Here is a 27,816-nt window from a genome sequence, read left to right as displayed (position 1 = left end):
CGCAACGCTCGAGTTTAACTTTTAAAAGTATCTGGCAACCTAGAAATAAGCGCGCCACTGTTCACAAACATATGAAATTATTGCTGAAAGACGCTTATAAGTTTTAATTTTCGCTTTTTTGAATCATTTACAGTATTCTCGAAGAATCATATTTTAAAAGAGTTGAAATAAACGAAATCGTTATCTTGATTTATAATGAATAATATAGTAATTTATAGTATTATAGTAGTATTTAGTTTATTTGTCTTTGGGTTGTACGAGACGAGTCTATTCACTTTCTTAAGCACATGATTGATAGTGATGACCCGTTCGCAAAGGGGCAACGCTTCATCATTTATTCTCGGTCAGTCCTGTCAGCCCCAGTACCATTATGGCACCAATACCGCCCCCTGCTGGTCGAGCTCAACCCACAGGAAGACGGAAGCAAATGACAAGCGCTTGCAAACTCATCGCTGACCGAGGAGGGTGCAAGGACATCAGCCAAGCGCTTGGGACTATGACTTATGTGGATGGTTCATAAACTGTCAGTGTATTTTTACTGTACGTCCACCCAACTTTATTGTAAATCATACATTAACTTTAGACGTCTTCAGTCATACAGACGGGAGCAGAATGGCATCGATTTTCCTCATCAGGTCTCGGACTTCGCTGTTGACAACATCTAGATCAATAAAGAACGAATTCAGAAAAGGTAATTTTTTTAATCGCATGTGACAGATCAATGTTTGACCTATTTATATCGTCTGGTTTTAACTTCATCAGCCTCTTTGTTTTGAGAATGGCAACACAGCTTTGTGAACTGTCAAGTACGCGGCTGATGGTGATACACACATTGCTACAGTAACCGGTTTACTTCACGTGAGGAAACGTAGCAAGGCCTTGTGATTTTAATATATTTTAATGATTATTTTCCAGTTTGAGGCTTGATAATTGTGCTAATGCCGCTGTGTCTATGAAGTTAGTAGTACCTAGTTTACAACCTAACGTTAGCCACTTAGCTCGAAAACCTAGCGGGAATCAACATTATTGATGATAAACAGATCGGCTTAAAGAATTAGCTAACAAGCTAACCATCCAGCTTCACCGGTGTAAGCCATTAAAACCGAGAATTATCCGACACAAACGTTTTCATAGGCTGAATGGTTCACATGACATGTATTAAAGATGTGCCTAGTAGGTCTGTTACAGGCACAGATAATGGAGATGATCCTCTGCGCCTGTCTGTCACACGTGTGCGCGCTTTTGTGTCATTTCCAGAAAGCCAGAGGCGCTGTCACTATTATTGACCGTTTGTGTGCCAGGTCATTGTTATGATCAACACACGGGTCGTTTCCACAAATTTAAAGAATGTTCGTGTTTTGTCCAATTATTGATATGCTTTATTTTCCTTGTTAATTCCAGACACACAGTAAATTATTAATTGTTTGTGCTCCCAGTGAGAGACGGACCGACGCTCCTTTCTGCAGGGATTACGTTTAATACAACACAAGAGCGTATATGAGTACTTTTGTTTATTAGATTAGTCATAGTTTAGGCCTATATCCTAGTAACGTACATGGCACGTACTGTATCTAGCACAAGCTGATGAAGAAAAGGAGATCACTGGAGTTTATCTGAGGACACAGGCTTACTGTCTGTCACGGTCTGCAATGACTGTTTTTGTATTTATTTACTCCTTTCATACTGAAGGAAATGCATGCACTTGTAGACTGTATTATAATAACACTGTATTGAACCAGATTCAAAGTAGGCGTATAATAAAACTTGCATGCATTAGCCTTAAGGCTGCACTAAGAAAAACTGTATCATACAGGGATAGAAACACTGGGTCATATTTCTGTACCGAGTCTGACTGATGTTTGAACCAAGTTGCAAAACTTTAACTAATACTATTTAGCCACCTTTTGGGCCAAAGGTGTGCCAGTTACAATCTACTCGATAATATAATTTAGGTTTACTTTAAGTGAAATATGAAGTGGCCTGCATTGCAATAAATGCAGTTTTTCTCTTAAATTGTTGTGTGCACATAGTTTGTTCTGTGTGTGTATTAGGGAAAAGAGACACTGAAAAGTGTAATTTATTCCCTAGACTTAGCCCTGAGGGAGTACTCTATGTGTTCATATGCCACATTCAATCTAAGTCAAGTGAATTATCCATTGCTTGCTTTTCTAACCACAACATTGTTACCACAAAGTGCTACTGATTTCAAAATCTACTTCAAGTGCTTGTTGAGAAACCTCAGTGTGGACCTTCTTCCTTTAAACCTGTTGGAAGCAGTGCACTCTGGGTAATGATTTACCACATCTGCATGACGGCCTATAAATTAGTGGTCCAATCTGGGTATGCATTGTTAGATAAAAAAATGCTAACACAGTGTAAACACTGTGACCCTCACACTGAGTCTAAATGAACGTTTATAGACTTCAGAAATTGTTCACATGCATGTGATGTTTGGTCTGTATCAGCTGGCACAGGCAACTAACATGAGAGAAAAGCATTTGTGTGCCTTTTATGTTTTTGGAATGTTGTGTTGTTTCGGGTGTTATCCCAAAATCAGCTTAGATAAAAATAACAATTTAGCATTCATAATAATTTTTACATTTCATATATAACCGCTCGGTCTTACTTACACCCACCCCGAACAGCACCCCGACAGGCAAGTGGTCCGGCATGGGAGTCAGGTGGTCTAGCAAAGAGGCTAAAGACCACAGCCTCTTGAGATTGGATAGTAAGGTTTACTGCACAGCTTTCACTCACTACCTGGCATCTGTAACAATTACTTTAAAGCTAGAAAGTTACGTAAAAGAAATACTGTATCTAAGCCCTATGCCCGCTCAAAACACGTTCTTTGTCAGTTGACACACCCTTAACTCTGTGGCAGAGCATAGGAAGATTTATGACCACAAAGTTGTTTTAAGCACAATGCTTTTTCTCCACCCTTACAGGAAGTTAGACAACACAATAATTTACAAATCCTTTACGTAAAGCCCTCTGATAATTTCAAGGAAACTTGATCGTCTTCTTGCAAACACAAAGGGACTTACAAGAGGATAGAGATCTCCAGCCTTCTGCCACCAGCACCGTGACCTCAGGACGTGAGGCCAGAAGTCCTATAGAGCTATATTTAGAGACAAACTAGAAAGAAGACAGGCAGAAAGCATTTATCTTTTAATAAGAACATCCTCCTGTCAAGAGGATACACCTGGGATTAGGGGCCAAGGGTTTCAAGGGTCTAACAAACAGTATGAGATAGAGATAAGGCTTCACCTGGACAAAAGGTTTGAAAGCAAAATTGTTTTATATTAAATTAGTAGTGGAACATTTAATGCATTGTTATGTGACCATGACGCATATCTGATCCCATGCAATACCCCCACTTCTCCTTTATACATTTGTGGCTTTATAAAAACTATGAAAAATAGTTATGATTTAGCATAATTAGATTTTGCTTTTTCTCATACTATGTAAATGAATGGTGACTGGCACTGTCAAGCTCCAAAGATGACATAACAGCACCATAAAAAGTTTCACAGTCACTGCAGATTACAGCAGCACAATCTAATATCTGTTCAGCAAAACTCGATTAAAATAAGTTTTCATTGTAAATGATACTACAGACTAGAGTAGGCTACTGTAATATTTGTGTGTTGGGAATAAATCCACTGTAGAGTTGTTCCTGGTATTGGGATATTCGGACTTTACCCCCTTCCATCTGTTGAAGAACTGTAGCTAACTTTAGCATGAGTTAGACGTTACTGAAATGTGCTCAGTCATTCTCGCGTGTCTGCGTCTGTCACAAATGTCAAGCGTGCTTGTGAAGGTCATTATAAAATGTTATGCTTGAACAATTGACAGAATTATGCAGTGGGTGTTCTTATTTAATAGCAAAGTGTCACTGTTAATCGTGCTTTTAGGTTTTAATCATGGGTTTGAGTGAAATAAAATCTTTCAGGAACAGGCAACAAAAGTTTCTCATGAACCATCATGAAAGAATGTGAGCGTGCAACCAACCCATCCTCACCCCATGTCGTCAATATTTGACGACACTTGACCATTCGTCAATATGTGACGGGGAGGGTATACCTTTCGCTTCATTTTTTGACGAACTGGGGACTTCAATACTATTACGTCCGTTGCATTCTCTTTCCTATTTTCTTGCCATTTTCGTGTCGGTTTAGGGTTAGATTTACATAATGACATCCCTACCCAAACCTAACTCTAACCCCAACGCCAGGTGACAACTGTCGTACCTAACTCTAACCCCAACGCCAGGTGACAACTGTTTAATTTCACGTACACTGTTTAATTTTGCGTAATCTAGCCCTGAACCGACGCGAGAGTGGTAAGAAAATAGGAAAGAGAATGCAACGGACGTAATAGTATTGAAGTCCCCAGTTCGTCAAAAAATGAAAGGTATACCCTCCCCGTCACACGAATGGCAAGTGTCGTCAAATATTGACGACATGGGGTGAGGATGTGTTGCGTTGGAGCGTAATGCAAGAGTAAAAAAAATTGTAATGCCTGATCAAGAATCTTAGTGTTGTCATTATATAGTTCGTTTCAGGGAATGCTAGAATAGCATGATAAGTTAGCACTATGCTAACCAGTAGTTATGCAACAATAGGAGGTTAAAGGCCAAAGTATAGTCCATTTTTAAGTGTACGTGAGGGTCCGTGAATGTGTGATGCAATTTTCTTCATCAGAAGGGTGTGCGCACTGCACTGTACATTAGATTTATGAAACTCTGCGTATGTTCGCTTAAACATAAAAAACAGATTATACTTTGAACAGTCTGATTTTTACGTGTACATGAACGTTCGCGCACGGTCGAACGTACATCCTGCAAAGTATAGTTTATTTGATCCGTACATGTAATAAAATGCAATGCGTCTGCTGGGCCACTTACTACATTCTCCTGCATGCTCGACCTATGCGTGCAATGTACACAGGGTTTTAAAAATAAATGGCCTCGCACGCACGCACTGTACGCAGACTTTTGCGTACGCGTTAGGGCTGTGTTGCTAAATCGATTCACCAATTCTGAATCGATTTTCATATTAATTTCTAAAGATCGATCGGTAACTCAGAGGATCGATTCAATAATTAATAACTTAAACTTGCCGCGTCATTGAATTCATGCATGCGCGCGAGGTGGAACGTTAAGCAAGCAAGCAGTTGTTTTGAAAACTGTAATTCAGGTAACAGCTGGGAAAAATGCTTTTTTCAAAAACACTTATCTAAATCTCGAAGATCGGATCGGATCAAATCAAATAATGATAATCGATTCAAGATATTGAGTATCGGAATCTAATCGATTCTTCAAATTTGAATCGAAACCCAGCTCTAGTACGCGTTGAGTTGACCATACTTTGGCCTTTAAGATGTTAACTTGCTAACTGCAGGTTAAACACAGATAGTAGGAGAAATGTATATGTGTTTTCCCAGTTGCGATGTATAAAAACCAAAGGAGGGTTGAGATGTTCATTAATTATCGGGGACGTATCGCCTGCGATATGTATGCGATATGGCCCAGCTTGTCAGGGAACTACGGCTCTGTGCGGTTAATTTCGCGCCATTTGAAAACAGCTGTTGGCGATTTAAATCAGGGAACCGGCATTGCTGACATGATGCGCGTGGTATCGCATGCGATTTATCGTGCAGCCCTAATACTGACTAACATAAACCAAAAGAAAATATTACCAACTTCAGCCACAGGATTGCACTATATGTTGCTCCTATAGCCTACTAACTGAAACATTAACTTAAAGACAACGGAGAAAGGCTTACAAACAAAATGCCCACAAAAAGAATAATATTTTTCTAAATAAATGCGACTTATAGTCCAGTGCGACTTATATATGTTTTTTTCCTCTTCATGACGCATTTTTTGACTGATGCGACTTATACTCCGGAGTGACTTGTAGTCCGGACAATACGGTACTTAAGCAGTTGTACAACCAGTTTTCCCTGACTAAGCATCCACTCTGGCATGGAACCAAGTCTGTGCCTTGTCCTTGAACTGGCATGGTCTTGTACTGACATGTAGCCTGTAGGAACTCATAATCTTACTTTGTATCATGTTACAATGTTGGAGTATGAGCGACACACACAACATTTATTTGTTAAGCCTGGAGTATAATCTGTTTTTTACGTGTACATTCACGGTCAAACACACAGCCTTGCAAAATATAGTTTATTTGACTCGTCTCGTACGTGTACACAGAGGTTAGTAAAAGATGGACCGCATTTTAGCCTTTACATTTGTTTTGTTCTGGCCATGATTTACGAGTTGCAAGTTGCATAGTAATATTTTTGGGTGTTTGTTTCTTTGCTAAATGTTGCTATATATTATCAATCCTGCTTATTTCTTTTAATTTCAGGAAAGTTGACAGAAGGAGCGTGCTTCAGTTGTACTGCATTGCGGTTAGCCACAAACAGGTAAACTAAAGATTGAACTGTATCTACCACAGCTTACTTTTATGAAGCCGTTGTCATAAAACAAATCAAACATTTTTAAATCAACAGTTTTCCTTATTCTTTCAAATGCTTGGGATTAATGTTTGATGTCTTTTTTTCAACAGTCCTGCCGTTCTTGGATGCAGCCTGCGGCCTCATGCATCATCTGTACCGCATCCTGAATTCTCATCGAGTCAGCAGCACTGTTTGACCAGGTCACGCCGTATGTACTGTGCCGTCTTAGTACCTGACCACACCCTGTCAGGCCACACCCACTTCACACATCATAGGACGATAGCTTGGCCAGAAAGCACTTCCGTTCGGTGGGTGCATACTACAGGCCGCCTTCATGACGATTCAAAAGTTGAACAGTCTTTACGTTCACTAAAGGATCGGAATAAAAAGCTCGAGGAGGGTGGGCCGGTTTACAGTCCGACAGTGGACGCGGAGCCGGTGAGAAGGTCGATAGGGCAACGCGTCGTTGATGAGGTGAAGCACTACTATCATGGATTTCGTCTATTGTGGATTGACACAACCATCGCTGTGCGCATGCTCTGGAGGGTACTGAATGGAAACACTCTGTCACGCCGCGAAAGGAGACAGGTATGCAGTCAAACAAAGCAAGTGCTCCAAAATTCAGTAGCGCAAATTAATATTTATTTGAACCACCAGCTTTTTTATGTGCAGTATGCATGATATGGGAGGTGGATGATTTAAAGGTGGAGGTTGTGCAGTTTATGTACTGTTGGGTGCTAGTAGCCATGTCATCTTATAATGGTATCAGGGTTATTATGGGACTTTCATTCTGCACCCCCATTGGAAATTGCACAATGTAGATAGATATAAAACATTTTACTCTACTGATACATGTGGGTAAGACTTTAGATTTTCCCAATGCTAGTAATAGTAATAACTGATTAACCCTTTGCACAGATCAGTTCAGTTTAGGTTTATCAGTTTAAGTTTAAAAATAATTGCATGCATTTTACAGCCCTGGGGCCTCATTTATAAAGCACGCCAGTTCCCAAAGGTTGTGATCTATAAAAAACTAACTTAATGGGAGAATGGGCTTGCAAGGTGGGATCTGAGAGTGATTCATGTACGCACACTTGCAGGTGATCTTGTTTTATACGTTTTTATTATTTTTGGCATATGCCATTTTTGGCTTTTGTGCGTACGTAGACTTTTAGTAAGGATACGCACAATTTTATAAATGAGGCCCCTGGTCAAGAGCAGCATTTCCATTACTCTGCTTTGTCTTGTCAGTTTACATGAAACTTATCTTGGTGGACTGTAGCCTACATTGTGTGTGTGTGTTTTTGCCCTGTGGATTTAACTCAGTGTAATGTAATTAAGTGTAGTAGGAGGATTTAGAGGTTAACATTCTTCCGTAGTTTAATCCCAGATCTATAAAATCCTAACTAGATCACTTGTGTAGGTTATAATTTAAATTAGTGCCATGCTGAGTCTTGATGGAACATCGATTTGAGATTACCTTGTAAGTGGGGAGGCCTTGAGAGTTCCCTGAACCTAATGTGTCAAATTTAACAATACTTTGGAACATAATTCGATAGTATTTAGATTAGTTCTTTAAAATAGGTTATAATGTGTGTAATTTATGCAACAACAAAAACACTCTCTTCTTCTCCTATTGGTTGAACACACACATAGTCACACCCCAAATTCGGCATTTGGGCCAATGTTGTTATATTCTTCCAAGTCAGGCCAAATAAATGTAAATTTGCAGTTTCTTTTTGTTGCACAGAAATTACACTTCATCTTTAAGGTGCTGAGTTCAAGATAGTTATCTCTTCTCCATCCTCCTAATGTTCTTTTTTTCTCTCTATCTCTCCTCCTTTCACTCCCTTTAGCTTAAAAGGATAGTTCAAGGATATATATTTAACTTTTACCTATTGGTGACTAGTCCTGCTTTAAAGGGGACAGAGAATGAAAATACATTTTTACCTTGTCTTATTTGAATAACGGTAGTCTACCCGCATTCACGAACATATGAAAAGTGCTAGACATTCTGGAACATCTCCGTTTCATAGAAATTCCTCCTTTAGAAATGTCTGCCAGAAAATGGCCCAATCTGAACAACGGATAGATGTTACGTAAAATGCATCTCAATCCCCCCACTCTCATTTAATTCCCTCCGCTTCAAAATAATTTGCATACATTCGGCCTCTCGCATCCAACGAGAAGTAAATTGCAGCATTGTTCACAACGTTTAAGGCGAAATGGTGAGTTGCGTTTCAAGGTGTGCTCTTCTATCTTTAACATTTTGGTCTGTACTTGTTCTGAAGACGGCAAAGTTTACATTCTTTGAGTGGCAGCAAAGGCAGCCAATCAGCGTCAAGTGCTTGCATTTCATATTGAGGTTGCCAGTTAAAGGAATAGTCTACTCATTTTCAATATTAAAATATGTTATTACCTTAACTAAGAATTGTTGATTCATCCCTCTATCATCTGTGTGCGTGCACGTAAGCGCTGGAGCGTGCTGCGATGCTTCGATAGCATTTAGCTTAGCCCCATTCATTCAATGGTACCATTTAGAGATAAAGTTAGAAGTGACCAAACACATCAACGTTTTTCCTATTTAAGACGAGTAGTTATACGAGCAAGTTTGGTGGTACAAAATAAAACGTAGCGCTTTTCTAAGCGGATTTAAAAGAGGAGCTACATTTTATGGCGTAATAGCACTTTTGGGAGTACTTCGACTCGGCGCAGTAACACCCTCCCTCTCCCATTATGAGGGAGGTTTTTAGGTAGCTTCTAAGGCATTACAGACCCAACCAAAATTTTGTTGTCTACATGCCACATCTCAGAACAAGGATAAATACCCCGTTCTATCATTCTATGTTACCTTTAATGTAATCGATACATAATAGACACATTTTGGTCCAAAGCCTATGCCGACTCAAATAAAGTGCTTTCCCTAAGATATGGTGTCTTTAGAGGTCAAAAAAGAGATTTGGTAAGACCTTGAACATGTATATTTATTTATTATAATTTTTATCCTCCCTTAACATTTGCACAAAGAGTTGATGTTACTGTTCATTAGGGCTGTGTATCGCCAACAATTTCCCGATACGATGCGTATCCCGATACAAGGGCCCCGATACGAAGACTATTTTGAATTACATTTTTGTTCTGAATTTAGTAACATTATTATTATTATTATTATAATCATCTGTTTATTGTACATTGAATAAGCAGTGTTGTAACAGTTAATTTATTAGCTTCTGGGGATACTCATAGAAATACTTAAAATCCCAGAGTTAGTACTTATGTTTTTTTAAAGCAGTTTTACAAAGAGGGTGCCTTACTCTAGGCATTATATTTGTCTCTCATTATTCTATATCTATGAATATATTTATAAACATGCAGTCAGACTTAATACTATTTAATAGAAATCAGATTATTAATGTGACAGCTATAGAAAGGAGCTCTGTATCTCTTCTCTAGACGTACACTTTTCACATGCAAATCTTTGTCGTGTTTCTTCTTAAATGCGTTAGTACTGTTTTATAAGAGAGGGGCTAATAAAGCCCTTTGCAGTAGTATAGGCTAAGATATCTGCGCTTTCATACTGAATGCGCGCGCGCGCGAGAGAGAGAGAGAGAGCGCGCAAGTACGCGGCTCGCTATACAGGCACGTGCGCCAGCAAGACAGACTCGCAAAGTGAAAGTATACCCCGCTACCTTTAACTCTACGTTGCCTACTCCACGGGACACATGCGTCCTTTCCATATGGATCACGGATCAACAGCGATTCGTCACGTTACTTTTAAAAGTGCATCCGAATCGATACAGAAGGTGCTGTATCGATGCACGCATCGTCAGGCGTCCATGACGATGTATCGTCGTATCGATATTTTGAACACAGCACTACTGTTCATAATGTTAAGCCAGTAAGCTTACTGCTCATCAGTATTATGAAGGTCACAAGTACTACACAGCTGATCTCAACTATCATATGCTTTAGGTTATCTCAGATAGTGCCAATATCTTCCTAACCTCAAATTCCCAGACGGTTACTTGGCCTGTTGTAAAATAACACTGTTGACGCATGCAATCTATAATTGTTAGAGGACTCCCTGGTCAGTACTGGAAATGACGTAAGCAGGATTGGTGTGCCTTGTTTTTCTGTTTCACCCCCTACATCTTAAAATTGCCTAATTCCATGCTATATGGCAGATGTCTCAAACCCTGCTCCTAGCAAGCTACCGTCCTGCAGACTTCAGTTCCAACCCTGCTACAACACACCTGTCTGTAGTTATCAAGCAACCCTGAACACTTTGATAAGCTGCCTTAGCTGTGTTTGATTGAAGTTGGAGCTAAACTCTGCAGGATGGTAGCTCACAAGAAGCAGGGTTGGGGATCTTTGCTATATAGTGTGCGAATACTGATTTAAAGGCGGGGTGCATGATCTCTGAAAGCCAATGTTGATATTTGAAATCACTTAAACAAACACGCCCCTACCCCAATAGAATCTGGACCTTCTTTTGATAGATCGTCCCACACATACAAAACCCAGGCAACAATGTCGGTTTGTAGACACGCCCCTTACTGCTGATTGGCAACAAGTATGTTTTGGTACTCGTCCTGACTCATTTTCCAACGTGTTTTTGAAAAATCATGCACCCAGCCTTTAACTGATAGGTCGCAATACCTGATTTCAGATGCAGGGGGCTCTTGGAGGGAACAGTCTGCCCTTTTCTTGCTAGGATTTAAATGTCTGTCAATACACAGCAATATCGTTTAGATATGATTATTTGCTTCCTCTGGTAAAGGATACATGAGCATACCCTTACAAAGTTACAGTGTCTTGCAAACTTTGTTGCAAGATAATATTTAGTCACCTCGCAGTTACCCAAAACACACTAGCTACAGTGTAGCAATGTAATAACAACCAATCAGAACACTTTAGGATACCAACGGCCTTGAAACCTCCCTTAACACACAAAATATTAAAGTATGTCTCACATCTACAAGGCTTTCATTTTTAATTGCATTTGAAACATCCAAAGCCTAGTTTTGAATGTTTTTTTCAATACTATTATTCAGTAGGTTCCTATCAAGATTTTACTCAGGCTTTTATATGGTTTGAGCTCTGTCAACATTAGCATTGCGGAGGTATGCTAATGTCTCAGCCCAGCTAGCATCTGTCTCACTATTCTTCTGACCTGCTTCATCTTTAATCCTGCCTATTCACAAGCAGACTCGCACAGCGTGGGTTCCTATAGCTTTGGATCAGTCATCATCAACCCCCTTCCCGACCCCTCTGCCTGTGTCCTGCTCTTTCCTGACGACGTCCTTTGGAATGCCTTCCCACTCTTCACTGAATATTTCACACCACAAGCCTTGCTGTTTTTTCTCCTCTCTCTCTTCTTCTTTTTCTCTCTCTATTGCTCTCTCTCTCTCTCTGACTGTGGTGATATACATGTCAATGGGCCAAACACAAAAGCTCTTTTCAAGGGTGCTGGGCTTAAAGCTTTCGGTTGCATACACACAGGTGGTATAAGGAGAGCAGGGACCCCTTTCATAATGCCGAAGCTCCTTTGTTACCCTACCTCTCTTTTTCTGGATCCATCATGTTTCATTACTGATTAAATGTTGTGTGATTGCAAAAGTCACTGCTTGAAGTTCAAGGTCTGCCGGGTTTTTATTCTGAATAAAAAGATGGTACAGATTGGGAACTTTTTAATGCAAGAGTGGGCTGTCTGACAATAGACAAATAAATGGGCACACCTTTAACCTCGGAGTGTACTCAGTTTTTTTACGTGTACGTACACATGCGGTCGAAGCAGTGCAATACGCGCACACTCTTCTGATGATGAAAATTGCGTCATGCACATAGACTCCCCCATAGTTTTCTGAAGATCGTCGTTGAAGCCAATAGTAGGCGGTGCCTGCCGTCGCCATCTTGGCCGCGCGTCACCATGCATCACTCGTGGATAACCGAAAATGGGTAAAGATGCGGGACATGGTTGAAGCTGAGGTGTCTGGTTGCTGAAACGCCCACCTAGCTCGATTTTAGTGACAGCAGTGGCTGTCACTCATGTGGCTACGCCCTTAATTATGCAGGACTTTAAGGCTTAATATAATTTAAATGGATGAGTTACAAAAAAATTCACCCCCTCACAGTTGTCATGAAGGGCAAAATTAGCTATACAGACCAACAAAAAACTTTCTTTTGGAGCCAGCCTCTAGTGGCCAGTCGATGAATTGCAGTTTAAATCACCTCCGTTTTGGCTTTATCATAGAGATCGGAAAGTTGCCCCTTGGTCACGCACACTGTACAGGTATAAAGTGGCCCATACTTCAGCCTTACCACTGGTTCACACCAGCCGCGTTTGAGGCGTCAAATTCGCATCTAGTTTGCTGCTTGAACATTTTGAGTTTACACGCTTCATTCACACTTGAAATTCTAGTTATCAAGACATTCACGCAAAAATGTGCGTCATGGGAGGGGCTTCTGCGACTCTGCTCGCTTCCTGTAATCACGTCACTACAAGAGCAAGCTACTGATTGGTTAACGCGGCACGTTTTCCCGCCAAAGTTCAAGTTTCAACTTGCACGTTTCCCGCGGCAACGCTCAATTCGCTCATTTTACAGCTCCCCTAGAGTTAAACATTTGATTTTTACAGTTTTGGAATCCATTCAGCCGATCTCCCGGGTCTGGTGGTAACACTTTTAGCATAGCTTAGCATAATCCATTGAATCCGATTAGACCTTTAGCATTGCGCTCAAAAATGAGAGTTTTAAAATCTTTCCTATTTAAAACTTGACTGCAGTCATATTATGAGAGTATAGTTCCTAGCCATATCTGTCTAGAAAATTGCAACTTTTATTTTTTCATCTGACTTAGTACACAATGTAACTACAGAAGAGTCAAGTTTTAAATAGGAAAAATATTGAAACTGTTTTATTTTTGGTTATTTTTGAGCGTGAAGCTAATAGTCTAATCAGATTCAATGGATTATGCTAAGCTATGCTAAAAGTGGTACTGCCAGACCTGGAGATCAGCTGAATGGATTCCAAAACGTTAAAAATCTAATTTTTAACTCTAGGTTAGCTGGAAAATAAACATATTTTAAAAAAAGTGGAGTGTCCCTTTAAATATATAAATGCTTGTTAAAAATGCTTAACATCTCACACAGTATAGTAAGCCAGTAGGTTATTGTTCGTATATATTTATACTTTTCTGTGACAGAGGTCATATTTAAGTTAAAGAGATTCAGTTTTCCCATTACTAAAAATAGATGGGTTAATATAGCACACAAATCGCTTTCAGTTTAGACTAGATTGAACTCCATCGTTCAAAAATTAACAAAAGGTCCATTTACTGTAATTAAATGTGCGGTAACATCTGTTCTTTTCTCTTCCTTATCACAGTTCCTGAGGACATGTGCAGATGTTTTCCGACTGGTCCCCTTTCTAGTTTTTATCATCGTTCCCTTTATGGAGTTTCTGCTTCCCATTGCAGTGAAGCTTTTCCCTAACATGCTGCCGTCCACCTTTGAAACACAGTCCAAAAAGGTACGCCTACCTTTCATCTTCGAGTTCTATCCTAAAAAATCCATAATTGCATTTCTGTAAATTCTGTTTCTCCACCTATACAAAAAACATGCATCCACATATGTGTGTTCTTTAGGAGGAAAGGCTGAAGAAGGAGCTAAGGGGGAAGCTAGAGATGGCCAAGTTCTTGCAGGACACGATTGAGGAGATCGCACTAAGAAATAAAGCAGCCCAAGGCAATGTGACCGAAGAGTTCTCCACTTTCTTCCAAAAGGTAAAACATGCATAAATCTCTTTGAGAAGCATTGATCACATCTGCAGCTCTTTGTCACCCCCATGTGGTGATGTTTATTCTTTACAGAGGAGATATTACTGACAAATGCTGAGAATGCAGTGACTTGTAGCAATTGGTCCTTGTCCGTTTCAGATTCGTGACTCAGGAGAGAGACCCAGTAATGAGCAGATCATCCGTTTCTCTAAGCTGTTCGAGGATGAACTGACTTTAGATAACCTGACACGGCCGCAGCTGGTGGCCCTTTGCAAACTGCTGGAGCTTCAGTCCATCGGCACCAACAACTTCCTGCGCTTCCAGCTTATCATGAAACTACGAGCCATCCGTGCAGATGACAAGGTTAAACACTAATCTGTATCCTGTCATATGGCAATGGTCAATGTTGATTATACTTCTGACTCTCATGTCATTATAGGCTGTTGTATTTTATTGATATGTTTGTGCTGTGTGATTGACAAGATGATAGCAGAGGAGGGTGTGGACAGTCTGAATGTGAATGAACTACAGGCGGCTTGTCGTGTGAGAGGAATGAGAGCTCTGGGTGTGACAGAGGAGAGGCTTCGAGAGCAACTTAAACAGGTAACACATGAAATACGTCCTCGTACTGTCTTTTATTTCTTTTTAATGCTGGGACTTCTCTTATGTATTCATATATTTATACATTATGTGTGTGTGGGCTAGTGGTTGGAGCTTCACCTGAATCAGCACATCCCTACGTCACTTCTGCTGCTGTCTCGAGCCATGTTCTTGCCCGACACGCTTTCGCCTGCAGACCAGCTCAAAACAACTCTACAGAACCTGCCCGAGATAATGGTACAGAGTATAGGAAAATCCACACACCCCTGACATTTTTATGCAATGTAAAGCCAAAAATTAAGTTATATGATATGATATTCATCTTTACTCCTAAAGCAACCAAATTCACAAAGAATGCAGAAAGCACAAAACAGTCATAATGTTGTGTGTATTCACAGGCTAAGGAAGCACAGGTGAAGGTGGCCGAGTTGGATTTCTCCAAAGTGGATAACAAGACCAAGCTGGAGGCCACGCTGCAGGAAGAGGCGGCCATTCGAGAGGAGCACAGAGAGAAAGAGCTGGAGCGACTGGCTGATGCTGCAGAGAAGGCAAAGGAACAGGCTGCACGGGTCATTAGCATCGCCTGTTACTTTATTTAGCCTGGTCTTATCATATGTGAATGTTTATTGATTGTTGTATTTTTGCATCTAGGAGCTTGAGGTGCTGGATGCAGATGGGAAGGTGGATGCAGAACAAGCTCTGTCCAGTGCAGATGGGGCCATCCATTCAGAAACACTACGAGATACCGCACCGGTGCTAGAGGGAATTAAGGTAACGCAAGCCAAAGCACAACACGTGTTTCTTTTAACAAAAAACCTTGCTAGCTTGGTCCAGCTAATGTGTGTGGGCTTTTAAAGAGCAATAAAACAAGGCAGTACTTTCCCATCAGGTTACAATTTATCAGCTGTTCCTGTGTTTGCATACTTCTTATTTTATTTTGCATGTTTATTTTTCCAGTTCGAGCAGTGACAAAAGTATCTGCGCATTCAGGTTTAATGCTGATCTGCTCCCCTTTTGGAGACCACACTGATCCCTCTGCTTTTCTACTCACTATCCGCTTGTGAAGTCATGACCTAAGAAATACCATTTTCGGGTCTAGGCCTCCATTCATTTCAATACAGGATATTATTTGAACAGCCGTTTATGATCGCTATTTATTCATATTACACATTTAAGAGTAACGCCGGTTTCACACAGCAAGCGTGAGCAGCGCATATGCGTAGCGTTTGCCGCGCGTGGTCACTGTGCTTTCACACCGGCTGCATTTGCAGCGCATACTGTGCTGTTTAATAACAGTACAAAAATCTCAAGTTCACATTACTTTATTTTACATGCATTTAGATGTATCTGTTTCTCTGAAGATTATTAAGATAAATGAGGATTCATTTAGTGCTGGGCAGAGAGTGAATGACAGCGCAGTCTTCTGGCAACAGTGTTTTGTTAAATATTTCATTGCTTTCTTTTAAATTGCTCAAAGTCATGACTGTTTGAAACGCACTTGGCGTCATATTCATGATTTTATGGTAAATTACTTTTTTTTTGCGTCAATCCACGATTATTTAAACCATAAACAATGCACTGTCACTTTAATTGAGCGTGAGCAGCGCAGCAAAAATGGAGCCTAACCCGAAATGATCGCAGCACTGCTGCTTCAGCGACGCTCCTGTCAAGCGAGTACGCGCGGCTTACGCATGCGGTGTGCATGCTTTAACTTGTTAACATGGGCGCTGAAAAAAACACACGCCGCTTACGCGATGGTCACGCTTGCGGTGTGAAACCGGCGTAACTGCGTAACTCACATTGTATAGACCTTTTGCGAGTCGACGTCACAGTTACGTCACGCGCGCAATGTGGTGGCAGAAAAACAGTGGAAATAAATGAGACACGAGTGAAACGAACAATATAACTCACTAGAAAATGTCTTGTTGTGCTGTTGAGTGTCAGAATAGGAATACCAAAATAGATGACCTTCATTTTTATAGTATACCGTCGTCGAAGACACCATTTGAAGATAAACGTAGGTGTTTATAGTTGCAATAAAAGCCCTCAACCGGACAGACTGGAGTGATGAAATCATCTGAAAATCTTTTAATAATTAGAATAGAAAATAATTAGAGAAGATATCCGGTGTTCTGTCGAAGTCTGTTCCCTCTATGTGTCTCTTATAGCGTTTTTATCACGTTACGTTTATAATTTATTTAGAAAGATTAAAGATTTGAATCAGTTCATAATATAAATAATATTACCATTTATTAAAGTTTTCATATATTTTTCGTTTTCTATTACTACTTTTTACCTTCTATATTAGCCTATGTCTTCTTCCTGTTTGTTCTAAATTATGGTGTTTACTAATAAATATATAAACATAGCACACACACACACACACACACACACACACACACACACACACACACACACACACACACACACACACACACACACACGATGTAAAGTGTTAACAATATATAAACAGGCCTATACAAATTAATTTGTATGTAAACATAATAGTTTTAGAACAAACACGTAGGCTATAAATACAAGGAAGAAATTGAAAACAGGAAATGATGAAATATTTAATAAATGATATTATACAGAATACATGACAGTGTTTCCTCTAGGATTTTTTTCAGCTGTGGCGGCAGGGGGCGCCGATGATGATTATAAATGTACATTATTTTTTTAAGTAGAATATAGGCTAAACATGTAAACTAACATGTATTTTTTTATCATTTTCATGCTGTCATTTACTTTTCCTTATATTTATAGCATATTGCTTTTCTATGTTTGATCTAAAATGTATTTTCTTAAAAAACGTTACATAGCTAAGTACGTAGTTCGGATATTTCATTGTAGTTTTAATGTAGTGTGCATTGCAAGTTGTGCTCGTGTTTAGCGTTACAGAGCTGTTGCAAAGTCATGCACAGTCCTATTTGATAATCCGCATCGCTGTGATTGACCGAACATCCATCAGCAGCAATTTTATTTCAATTCACACCCGGACCATTTGACATAAAGACCCCGAGCCGGTCACACGCACCGCAAATCGCGCAGTTGAATATAAACCTTTAACGGTCTTCAGACAGATCTTAAACACAAATAAGCACGGGGCCATTTAAAAACGAGTCGAATTTTGGTCTTGGATGTTAGACCCGCATTTTACTCTTGTCTATTGAGTCCCGACCTGCATCTACAACGCAAATGACGCGCGAAAAGCCTATTATTACACCAAAACATCAAATCAAATATTATGCGGTTCACCCCACCCTGTTGTTCCGTCTGAAAACAGATAAAACAGTCTCACCGTCTGCCTCAAGTTTCTATTTCCAACGTTCTTCTCTTCCACGGGAATAATGTAAGTTTCCTTACAAACAGCTTCGACTATTAATGTCTTGCAGTCGCATATAAGTAGTATTCAGTATTTAGCATTTGTTTTTGGACAAATATCATATCATTTAATGTGAAACTTTGTGAGTGTCGATCTAAAGCACAGAAGATTGATTGACAGCTGAGCGGTCAGCAGCGCGCTACTGCGCTTATAGCCTATATTCTGAATAACTAGCCAGATAAGTTGATAATATGAGGACAGTGATTCCAAATGAATGTCCAAAAAACTCGTAATATGTTAAATCGAAAGTTTAATAATGTCTTTTCTCGCAGCCCTGCGCTGCGTCCGTGTATATGTGCCGGTGAACATCAAATGCGTGATGACCTTGCACCTTAAATTACCCTAAATTTATAGTCATAAAGATAAAAGTAAAACAACATTCGAAACTTCAAATTATGTATTTTTATTTGTGTAAACTCACAATAAGGAGAAAACTTTGTGCTTATTTAAAATCATTAAAAACATGACGTGCTTTCTGCTGCTTTGGTCAGCGCGTCACAAAAAAACAGAAACTCAAATACTTTTTTATTCGTTTTGTCAATTTAATTATTATTTAAGTGTAACATATTTCGCATAGGCTTATTTATTTTATTATTATTTCTCAAAATAGAGACGTAGCCTAATCATCCTCTGTTGATTTAAATCTATTTGTTCATTAAACTAAACCCATGGAAGAAATTATGATACTTTAGGAGATTTATTTATAAATGAGTGAATAACGTGAATCCAGAAAGGAATTTATTTCTAAGACAGCCAGTCTGGCAGGGCGGACATTGCTGTAGCTTTTTTGCGAGCTGCCGCCGTGGGTTTTGTCTAGAAGGGATACAGCAAATGCCTAAAAGTTAAGGATTAGATTTGGAGGTAGGATTATTAGGATGAAAACAGCAGCTCTGGCTAAATGAGATACAAATACATCCTACAATCGTGTGAAATTTTGTGTTTAGAGTTGGGTTTGGGTTAAAACAGTGGTCATCCAGCGAGATTTCGTTTGCTGTATCCCTTCTATCCACAACTGCAAGCGTGGCGGGGATGTTTTAGGCGTGGCGGAAACACTGCATGATAGTATTGCTCTTATAAGTACTTCAGCGATTCATACTGTAAAAATAATTGATTTACCAATAAAGAACAATACATATACATTACATGCATGCACACATATCAGTAGCCAAGCCATTTAAACTTTTAATTTATTTAAAAAAAAACGTAACTTGGTGAATATGTTATAAGAAACATTACATAACACCGGATCCATAAAAATCACAGTTTAATGCTAAAACACTTCACACCCCGATTACGGAGCTGTCACTTTCTACCACCAGTTGGGCTCCGTCCACAAAAAAACGTCATCTCTGTTTGCAAACACGCAAAAGAATCACACAGAATCACAGTCAGCAAAATATCAATAATTAATAAAAAAATCCATGTCCATGTCTGGTCATCTCGGATTTTGTTATGGATATAAAAATTAGGATTTGGGTGTTTTTAGTAGTTTTGCATTATGATACGAGTGGATATTGCCGTGATTTTTTTATTATTATTTCTCTATGGCATCTATGAGGGGTTGGACCTGGAAGCGGTGCGTGAAGGCACACTTAACAAGCTGTACAAAACATTTCTGAACTGTCTCAAGTGCAAATTTCAAACCAAAAGAATAAAACAGAATGCATTGTAACAATGACACTCGTTGCTTGCTGTGGCGTGATGTTTTGTCAGTACGTTGTCTTAGACGGTGACGTGTTTGTCCTGTGGTGGCTATTGAAGCTTCACTATGCGTTTCGAAAGGGAGGGGTGCGCTGTGGACTGAGTCGTTGGTTGCAATTCACAGTCTCACCACTAGATGCCACTTAAAAGTAACACGGATGTAATGCGATCACATGTGTATGTTTGAGTACCTTACAACAGCTTCCAACATGGCTTATAATCAAGCCCCCAGGTGCAATCTGTTAAACAAAACAAAAATAATTTAATAAAATGTATCCTTTAACAGTAATTGTTCATAACTTACTAAGCTTAATTTTTAAAGGTTCCCCAGCACTGCTTTTAATGTCTGTTCTTGCGTGAGTCTCACAGGAGTTATGTGTCCATGTCTTCATGTGTGTGCCTGTGTGGTTTTGGCCTTTCAGGGAGAGGAAATCACCAAGGAGGAGATTGACATGCTGAGCGATGCCTGCACCAAGCTAAAGGAGCAGAAGAATCTCCTCACCAAAGAGAAGGAGGAACTGGAGGACCTGAAGGATGATGTGCAGGAGTATAGCGAAGTGTGTGTGACTCTTTTGGCAGAAATACATCTATAAATGCCTTGTTTTAAAAATGATCTCTAATTGCAGCCACATTCAGGAGCCCTATGATGACTTTAAAGATCCATATAATATAATCCATATAATCCATTTGTGTGTTTCTCTGCACAGGACCTGGAGGAGATTAAGAGAGAGCTCTCTAAGACAGGCCAGGAGAAAGTGGTGGAGGAATCTAAAGCAAGCAAACGTCTATCAAAGCGAATCAATCTTATGATTGGCCGAATAGATAAGATCATGAATGAGCTGGAAAAGGACAAGGTGGTGCTAAACGGTCAGATGGACAGCGAAACCACACCGCCCATAGGGGAAAAATCTTTATTTGCGTGAGCTACATTGTTTATTTGGAGTTAAGATGGTGAGGGGTGTGTTGCATGATGGGAAATGGCATTTAGTTGTGTTGTACACTATAAAATGATGGTGGAAGAAAAGGAAGCACGCTGGGTAATAACGCAAACCAAAAGAAAAGGGTTCCCGGCCAAATTAAAAAACATTTTTTGTTGTTTTTTAGATTGTTCTTTGAGAAACGTAGTAACTTGCCAAGGTAAGGACAAGAGTGACATTTGCATTTCTTTTTTTCTCAGAAACTATTAACCTGGACATTTTAGCCCAGTTTAATATACAAAATCAATTTAATGTGATTTTTTTTAAGTAACATTTTAATCCAACAGTCTGCTTGTCCTTCACTGTACTTTTCCTGTTTATTTGTCATAGCAAATTTAATCAGTGATTAACATTGTGCCGTAAAATCATTACAATCATTATAATAACTTGCTTACAATTATAAGTCAAAAAGAGGGCGGGGCTATCAATTATTAAACGTCTCTCTTGGGAACCCGGCATGAATGTCTTGGCATGCGATTGGTTGGTCGATTAACTCCTCCTCCACCATCTTACCTATTGTGTTATCAAGTCACCGTAATGCTGTACGCAGCTTGTTCCTGTCCTACAGGGAAAATCTTGTGAGCATCAATGAACTCCTTGCCATCATGAAGCAGATCCAGAACATTCCAGAACACAAGCTGCTCAGCATTGCAGACGCTCTCGATGAAAACAAGGATGGCAAGATTGACATTGATGATGTCATCAAGGTAGTATAGTGAAACCGATTATATCTACTTAAATGGTTTTATGGTTCCTGATTTCTTTATTCAGACATCTTTTGTGTTTGTGTGCATATTTTAGGTCATAGAGCTGATCGATAAGGAGGACATCGATATCTCCACCAATCAAGTAGCAGAGATCATGGTGATGCTTCAGAAGGAGGAGAAGTTGATGGAGAAGGAAAAAGCCAAGGAGAAGGCAGAGAAAGAGCAGGCAGCTAAAATCCAAAACTAGACTTAAAACTGACAGCGCCACGTAAGGAAACGACCACGAAGCTATTAAAGACCACGAATGTGCTTAATGTGTTTCAGAGAGAGGCGAAACTAAAGCTGTAATTATTGCTATATAATGTGTTTCTTTTTGGTTGTTCAGAGAGAAAAAACACTTGTAAAAGGTTTAGAGAGATCTTTCCCTGGAGTGTACGGTTTTACATGCTAAACTAGGAACAAATTTTGCTTTGTTCGAGACTGTTGTGTAATGACTGAATTGACAAATTAATTTATTAATAGTATTTCAGAAATTAATTTTAAAAGGATATTTGTTTTGAAAAAAACAAAAAACGTTTTGACCATTTAAAAATGGTCATTGTTTTAAGAATTCTGTTTTGTTGAAGCTTTAAGCATCAAAAATTATTTAGAAAAAAATAATGAAAATATGAAGACATTCTCATCAACACCCCTTTGGCAGTGATGTCATTTCCTGTGATCTGAGGTCATTTCCTCTCTTTGCACATTACATCATTCCACGTTTCTCATCTGTTTTTTTCTTTTAAGTGCTCAGTTCATTTACACGAGATTGTCAAATATTGCTCATACTCATGATGTTTATCTAACAACCAAAGACAATTTGTTGTACAGGTTGTGCTTTATTTTGTCCTGTAAATGCACATTTATGCCACTAAGCCCTGCATCTTGTATGCTGCAGAAATGTATTGACTGAAAGTCAGTGGCTGTCTAATTGATTCTTCGTTTTTAATATTTATCTTAATTGAGCTTTTATTTTGGATTAATTTTAGCATTGTGTGCATACATACATTTTGTGGCCTTAGCAGTCAGCCCCCCAAAAGTTTAATCCAGATATAATACAGCTATAGTTTCTATGCATTGAGTGTATAGAAAATGTCCTTGCTATGGGTCTCTGTATTAGCAATCTTAGGTTTCAAATGCATTTAGTGTTTGTGAATGTTGCCCTTACTACCTGAAAGGTAGCCGTGTTTGTGTCTGGAATAGATACAAGTAACTTCAGTCAGTGTGGCCCAGCCCATCCACAGCAATAAGAGACCAATCTAAAGATTCGAAGCTGTCTGAATAAGCATCTGCTCCTTACATGGAGAGAATTGCGAGTGGTGGCAGCAAATTCTCACACATGCATATTCGCAGCTTTGGCAGGCAGCGTGCAGTAACTGGAAAATGTCTATCAGTGTCACGCTCGCTGTTATGATGGCGTGAGTTTGGTAGCGTAGTTTCATGTGGCACACAAGGCTGTGAATCATCACTCTTAACCCTAAACATGTCACACAGAGGGATGATGTCTAACCTCAAAACTCTCTGTGTTGTGTGTGTCTGAATCTAGGTGCCTATTTCACGATGTGTCTCTTCACTGCAGTTAAGCCTGTGTTTATATCTGCTTCTCAACAGCATTTCTATTATTACTACTACTACTACTTTATCTCATTAATAATACCATATCGTAAGTTGTTTGTGTTTAAACAGAGATGCTGATGTGTAATTGCACTAAAAGTTGTTTTGAGTTTTATTTTGGAGTGTTGATCTAGACTCAGGAAGACCAATGTTCGGTCTGTGTTTGCACAAATCGAGAGATATTTTAAGAGGACGCACACTTAAAAAAATGTTTGTGGTAGATTGGTTAATATTGTAGAAAGGTATAAGGATACCTTAGATTGCTTACAGTTCTTTGTAAAGCTAATTTAAAATGTAAGCTTCTGATTAATTCATAAGAAATGGTGCATATATAAATGACAATAGGAAAGGATTAAAAAGGATATGAGGGACAATTAATGTATTTATTACAACATGAATTACTTATTTTAAAGCTTGAGCCAAATAATTGAGCTTAATGGATCAAACTTGCAGTATAAATGCTCCCAAAAGACATGTTGTCAGATTCTGCTTATCATCCTGTATTTGTTAAGAGGTAATTTAATCTCATAGAAAACTGGTCTGCTTTATCTACTGTTACGCTATAGTTACCTTATAGACTAAAAATCAATATGTTGCAAAATTATACAAATATGTAATTTGATTGTTTATACTACCTAATATGTAAATAGAAATTACATGCAAAGGTGTGAATAAAATCAAGCTGATCCCTGAAAAGTCATCATGTTTCATTTTCTTTTGACACAGATCTGTGTCCATGTATCATTGCATTGCATTATAATGTATAATTTCACATTTGTCTTTTCATTTTTGTCTTTTCATTATCCTGTGCTAAGCATGCGTTGCTGTCCATTGACTGCATGAAATCAGATCACAGGTAACCTCTGTAACGGTGACACTGTCATGGCTTGTGACTGCACAGGCATAACTTTAATTTCGATCTGTTTGGTTGATGGTCTGGTGTGCTGTTTTACATTGAAGACCGCTTTATGGTTCATCTTTTCCGCATTTAATAAAAAATCCATCAAATTTTAAAGACTAATAGAAAATAGGTCAGCATCAGAGAGTCTGGTAATGTGGAGAGATTTTAAGCAACAAGTTTTTGTTGTTTATATGTCTTATGTGGTGTTTTGAAAAATACTTTAAGACCAACAATGTGCAAATTTATTATTCAACACCATTGCTGAGTACTTTATCATAATAATTTGAGTTTTCCAAAGACATCTCTTCCGCGGATTGAAAATGCTTTGGTTTGCTACGTCACAAACACGGAACCCCCCCTTAGTAAGCCCCGCCTTCCTTAGTTACTGTTGCTACGCCTGACAAGCTTTCACGTCTGGCAAGTCTATTACAGTATGTTTGCATTTGAGAAATCAAAATTTTCTAGGACCAATCAGCGAACTGAGGGAGTGGCTGAGAACGATGACGTTGATGTTGTGTGTCGTTGTGCATCAACGACCGGAGCGGCGTTTTGTTAATGATTAGACCCAGCTTTGACAGTTGACTGAATACGTCGCTGTCCTAGTGTAAAATATAACTTTACAATGGTTCCTTGAACTCTTAAATTCGACGAACAAATGACAGACATCTTTTTCTAAACAATCCTCTGATCATTCGGATTTGTTGTTTCCGGCCGGTTTCGGCGCATGACACGTTAGCGATTGGCTATGGCATATCCTAAGTGACTCTGGGCAGATCCAATAGTGTTGAACTTTAACAGAGAACCCGGCTACAAGGAAGTAAATGTTTCTCAATGGAGAGAGGCTAGACTCTCTGTACAAATGAAATGTACGAGAGTCTGGTAGAACCAGGCTACGACGTAATATGCAACCGATTAGAAAATAATTTAATCAAAATTAGCCTAAAGCTTATAGATTTACACAATCCATATGCACAATGCTTCGGCATAAGGTTGTAAGACCTCCTGCACCTAGTTACGGTTGCTAAACCACGATTGGCCTGTGGCGGTTTTGGGTGTGGCTTTGCGAAGGGTTAAAGAGTAACTAAACTCTAGCCAGAGCCTGACTCCACCCACTGGCAATATTTGAAAAATGCAAGAAAAGTGGGCAGGAAGGCTGTTAAAGCAAAAATGTGTTAAAATGTAGTTTTTGCTTTATAGGCCTTCCATACAACGGAGATAGAGGGGACGAACTGAGCTTGTATCAAGTGTGTGGGGAAATCGTAACAAGGGCGCGGTGAGCTTGAACCTGCTTACGTAGGGTCATACCGCTTACATCACCCAGTACCGCAACATCAAACAGGAAAATTAAACTGCAGTAGCCACCATTCAACCTGAAGAGGGCAGCACTCAGACGTTTTTACACCATATAGGCTACTGTAGCATTGAAACACTTTATACCCAAATCAAAAAATTTACTCAAATCAATGAACAGCACTAATAAAGCCCCATTCATTTACTAAAAAAAGTTGGTTTAGGGTTTAGTCACTCTTTAATTAGTGCTCCAAATGTGCAGTTAATGTATGTATTTGTGAAACCAGATTTGGCAGTTATGTACTGAAACTATATTGCATTGAGCAAAATGTGTTTCAATTTTTTTTGTGATGTAGTTATTCAATAAAAAAGCTATGTACTGAAACTATCGAAATTAGCATCTATTTGCGTTTACGAAAGGGTGGATGCAGGGCCTAATTCGCATATTCATATATGGTCTGAGTTGTGAGATTGAGTGGAGGTGAAGACTAATTTGCATATTCATAGATCCGCGTATACTAAATGAGGTAATTGCATTTAAAACAAGCAATTTTAAAGCTTTTAGAAATTACTGTCACAGGAAAAACTTTTACATATGCTATTATGATGTTCAAAGATGAGTTTTAACTGATAAAATTATTGACTACAGGGAGATTTGAACTTTTATATAAGATTAAATGGCACCGAAAGAAGAGATTGAGCCTTATGTCCAGTCAAAATTATTCTTTCAGAACAGAAGCAGATAGTTTTATGGGGCGGTTTCCCAGACATGGATTAGACTAGTCCAAGACTAAAATTAATATAAGAGCTGTCCAAACTGAAACCAACTTGCACTGACAAATCTTAAAATACATTAGTGCCCTTTGTTTTGCTTAAAAATGCACACCAGTAATGTTTTTAGTAAGGCATGTTTGTTAAAACTAGTTATATTTCCTAATTAAACTAAAAGGCCTAGTCCTGGTTTAAGATAATCCCTGTCCGGGAAACCACCCCTATAAGCGATATATATTTGAATGTTTTTTAAGTCCATGAAAGAATTGTATGCATATTACCCTGACTAAAATATTAAGATAATTTGACCTTGCATGCCACTTGCTTGTTGCATGTGAAGGTTCAGAAAGCTATTAAGAGTCCTAAATGTAGAAATTGTATCATGAATGTAATTCAAACCTGACTTGTTGAAATCTTGTGTTTAGAGAATGGCAATTTCTGCCTGATCACTAGGGGGTGCTAAAGTACTACACATGCTTAATTCCTGTTATACATGTTCTCATCAGTGCAGAATGTGTGTGCGGTCTTATGAGTAGCTCTTATAACAGTTACAGGGTAGCACGGTTTGACATCACACACAATAACTGCAGAAAAGAGACAAATACCAACCTTGCTCTCCAAACAGTCATTTCATCATATGTCTTAAACCCAAACAGTCTGACACCCAGACTAAAATATGACTTGAAATAGTGCCGTCTACTACAGTAATAACATGTGAGGACTTGAAGTGGTTTAAATAACTCGAGGGAGAGTCACAGTAAATCATTTTGCTCTAAGAGTTAAACGTGTGCTGGTAGCAGGACTCTGTACAAGTGTTTCATGTTTGTAGACTGCTCAACAGCTCTGTGTCTACCTGTAAAACCAAACTTCTGGCTGCTCAGTACAATTTTGTATTTTAAGGTGTCAGGGTTAGATGAAAGATTGTATAAAGTACTGTATATACTGTATGTTGTTTTGGGTTGTTTTATTTTTAAATCTTTGTTGACAAGTTAAATGAATGTAAATATTTCCCGATGTATTTATGTTAAGTTTAGTAGGCCAGAGTGCATACTTACAATAGAAGACATTCTCTGCGTTCTTATACCGTCTCACTATTGTTTGTACTTGTACAATTTTGCAAACAGTCAAGAACTTGCTTAAGCTATTTAAAGTTCATATCTACAATTTACCACAACAACACATATTCTGTTCATATATAAACAGTTGTTTGTAGTACTTTGTGTTTGTCACTTTTAACAAAACATATGCACTTAAAGGGATAGTTCACCCAAAAATGAAAATCCTGTCATCATTTAATCACCCTGAAGTTGTTACAGGCCTGTATACATTTCTTTGTTCTACTGAACACAAAGGAAGATATTTTGAGCAATGTTTGCAACCAAACCATTTTTGGACTTCCATAGTATTTTTCCAATGAGGCTCCTGTTTGTTTCATGCTTGATTACAAATATCTTCCTTTGTATTCAGCAAAAAAAAGAAAAGAAAAAAGAAATGAATACAGGTTCAGCAACTTGATGGAGTAAATAATGATTTGCCTTTTCGGGTGAACTATCCCTTTAATGTGAAGCTGCTATAAGCAATGTC

General features: G+C 38.9%; 1 protein-coding gene across 4 annotated transcripts; it reads left to right on the top strand.

The window, feature by feature from the left end:
- The first annotated feature begins 396 nt into the window (after window positions 1–396).
- letm1 (leucine zipper-EF-hand containing transmembrane protein 1) lies at window positions 397–23,970 on the top strand. Of its 4 annotated transcripts, none has more exons than XM_055169589.2 (15): window positions 397–691; window positions 6,381–6,438; window positions 6,582–7,059; window positions 13,857–14,000; window positions 14,116–14,253; window positions 14,407–14,610; window positions 14,731–14,850; window positions 14,953–15,084; window positions 15,246–15,395; window positions 15,499–15,618; window positions 20,356–20,490; window positions 20,641–20,834; window positions 21,038–21,070; window positions 21,461–21,617; window positions 21,712–23,970. In XM_055169589.2, exons 1-15 carry the CDS (start codon window positions 613–615, stop codon window positions 21,862–21,864), a joined length of 2,295 nt encoding a protein of 764 aa, XP_055025564.2. In that variant the 5' UTR covers window positions 397–612; the 3' UTR covers window positions 21,865–23,970. The 4 variants fall into 4 exon arrangements, with proteins under 4 accessions (XP_055025564.2, XP_055025563.2, XP_055025562.2 ...); XM_055169588.2 differs by having other exon boundaries at window positions 398–691; window positions 15,246–15,416; window positions 21,479–21,617; XM_055169587.2 differs by having other exon boundaries at window positions 398–691; window positions 15,246–15,416.
- Window positions 23,971–27,816: the final 3,846 nt, after the last annotated feature.

This window comes from Misgurnus anguillicaudatus, chromosome 11, assembly GCF_027580225.2.
Source record: "Misgurnus anguillicaudatus chromosome 11, ASM2758022v2, whole genome shotgun sequence".
NCBI lineage: Eukaryota > Metazoa > Chordata > Actinopteri > Cypriniformes > Cobitidae > Misgurnus > Misgurnus anguillicaudatus.
This window is presented reverse-complemented; position numbering and strand designations above follow the sequence as displayed.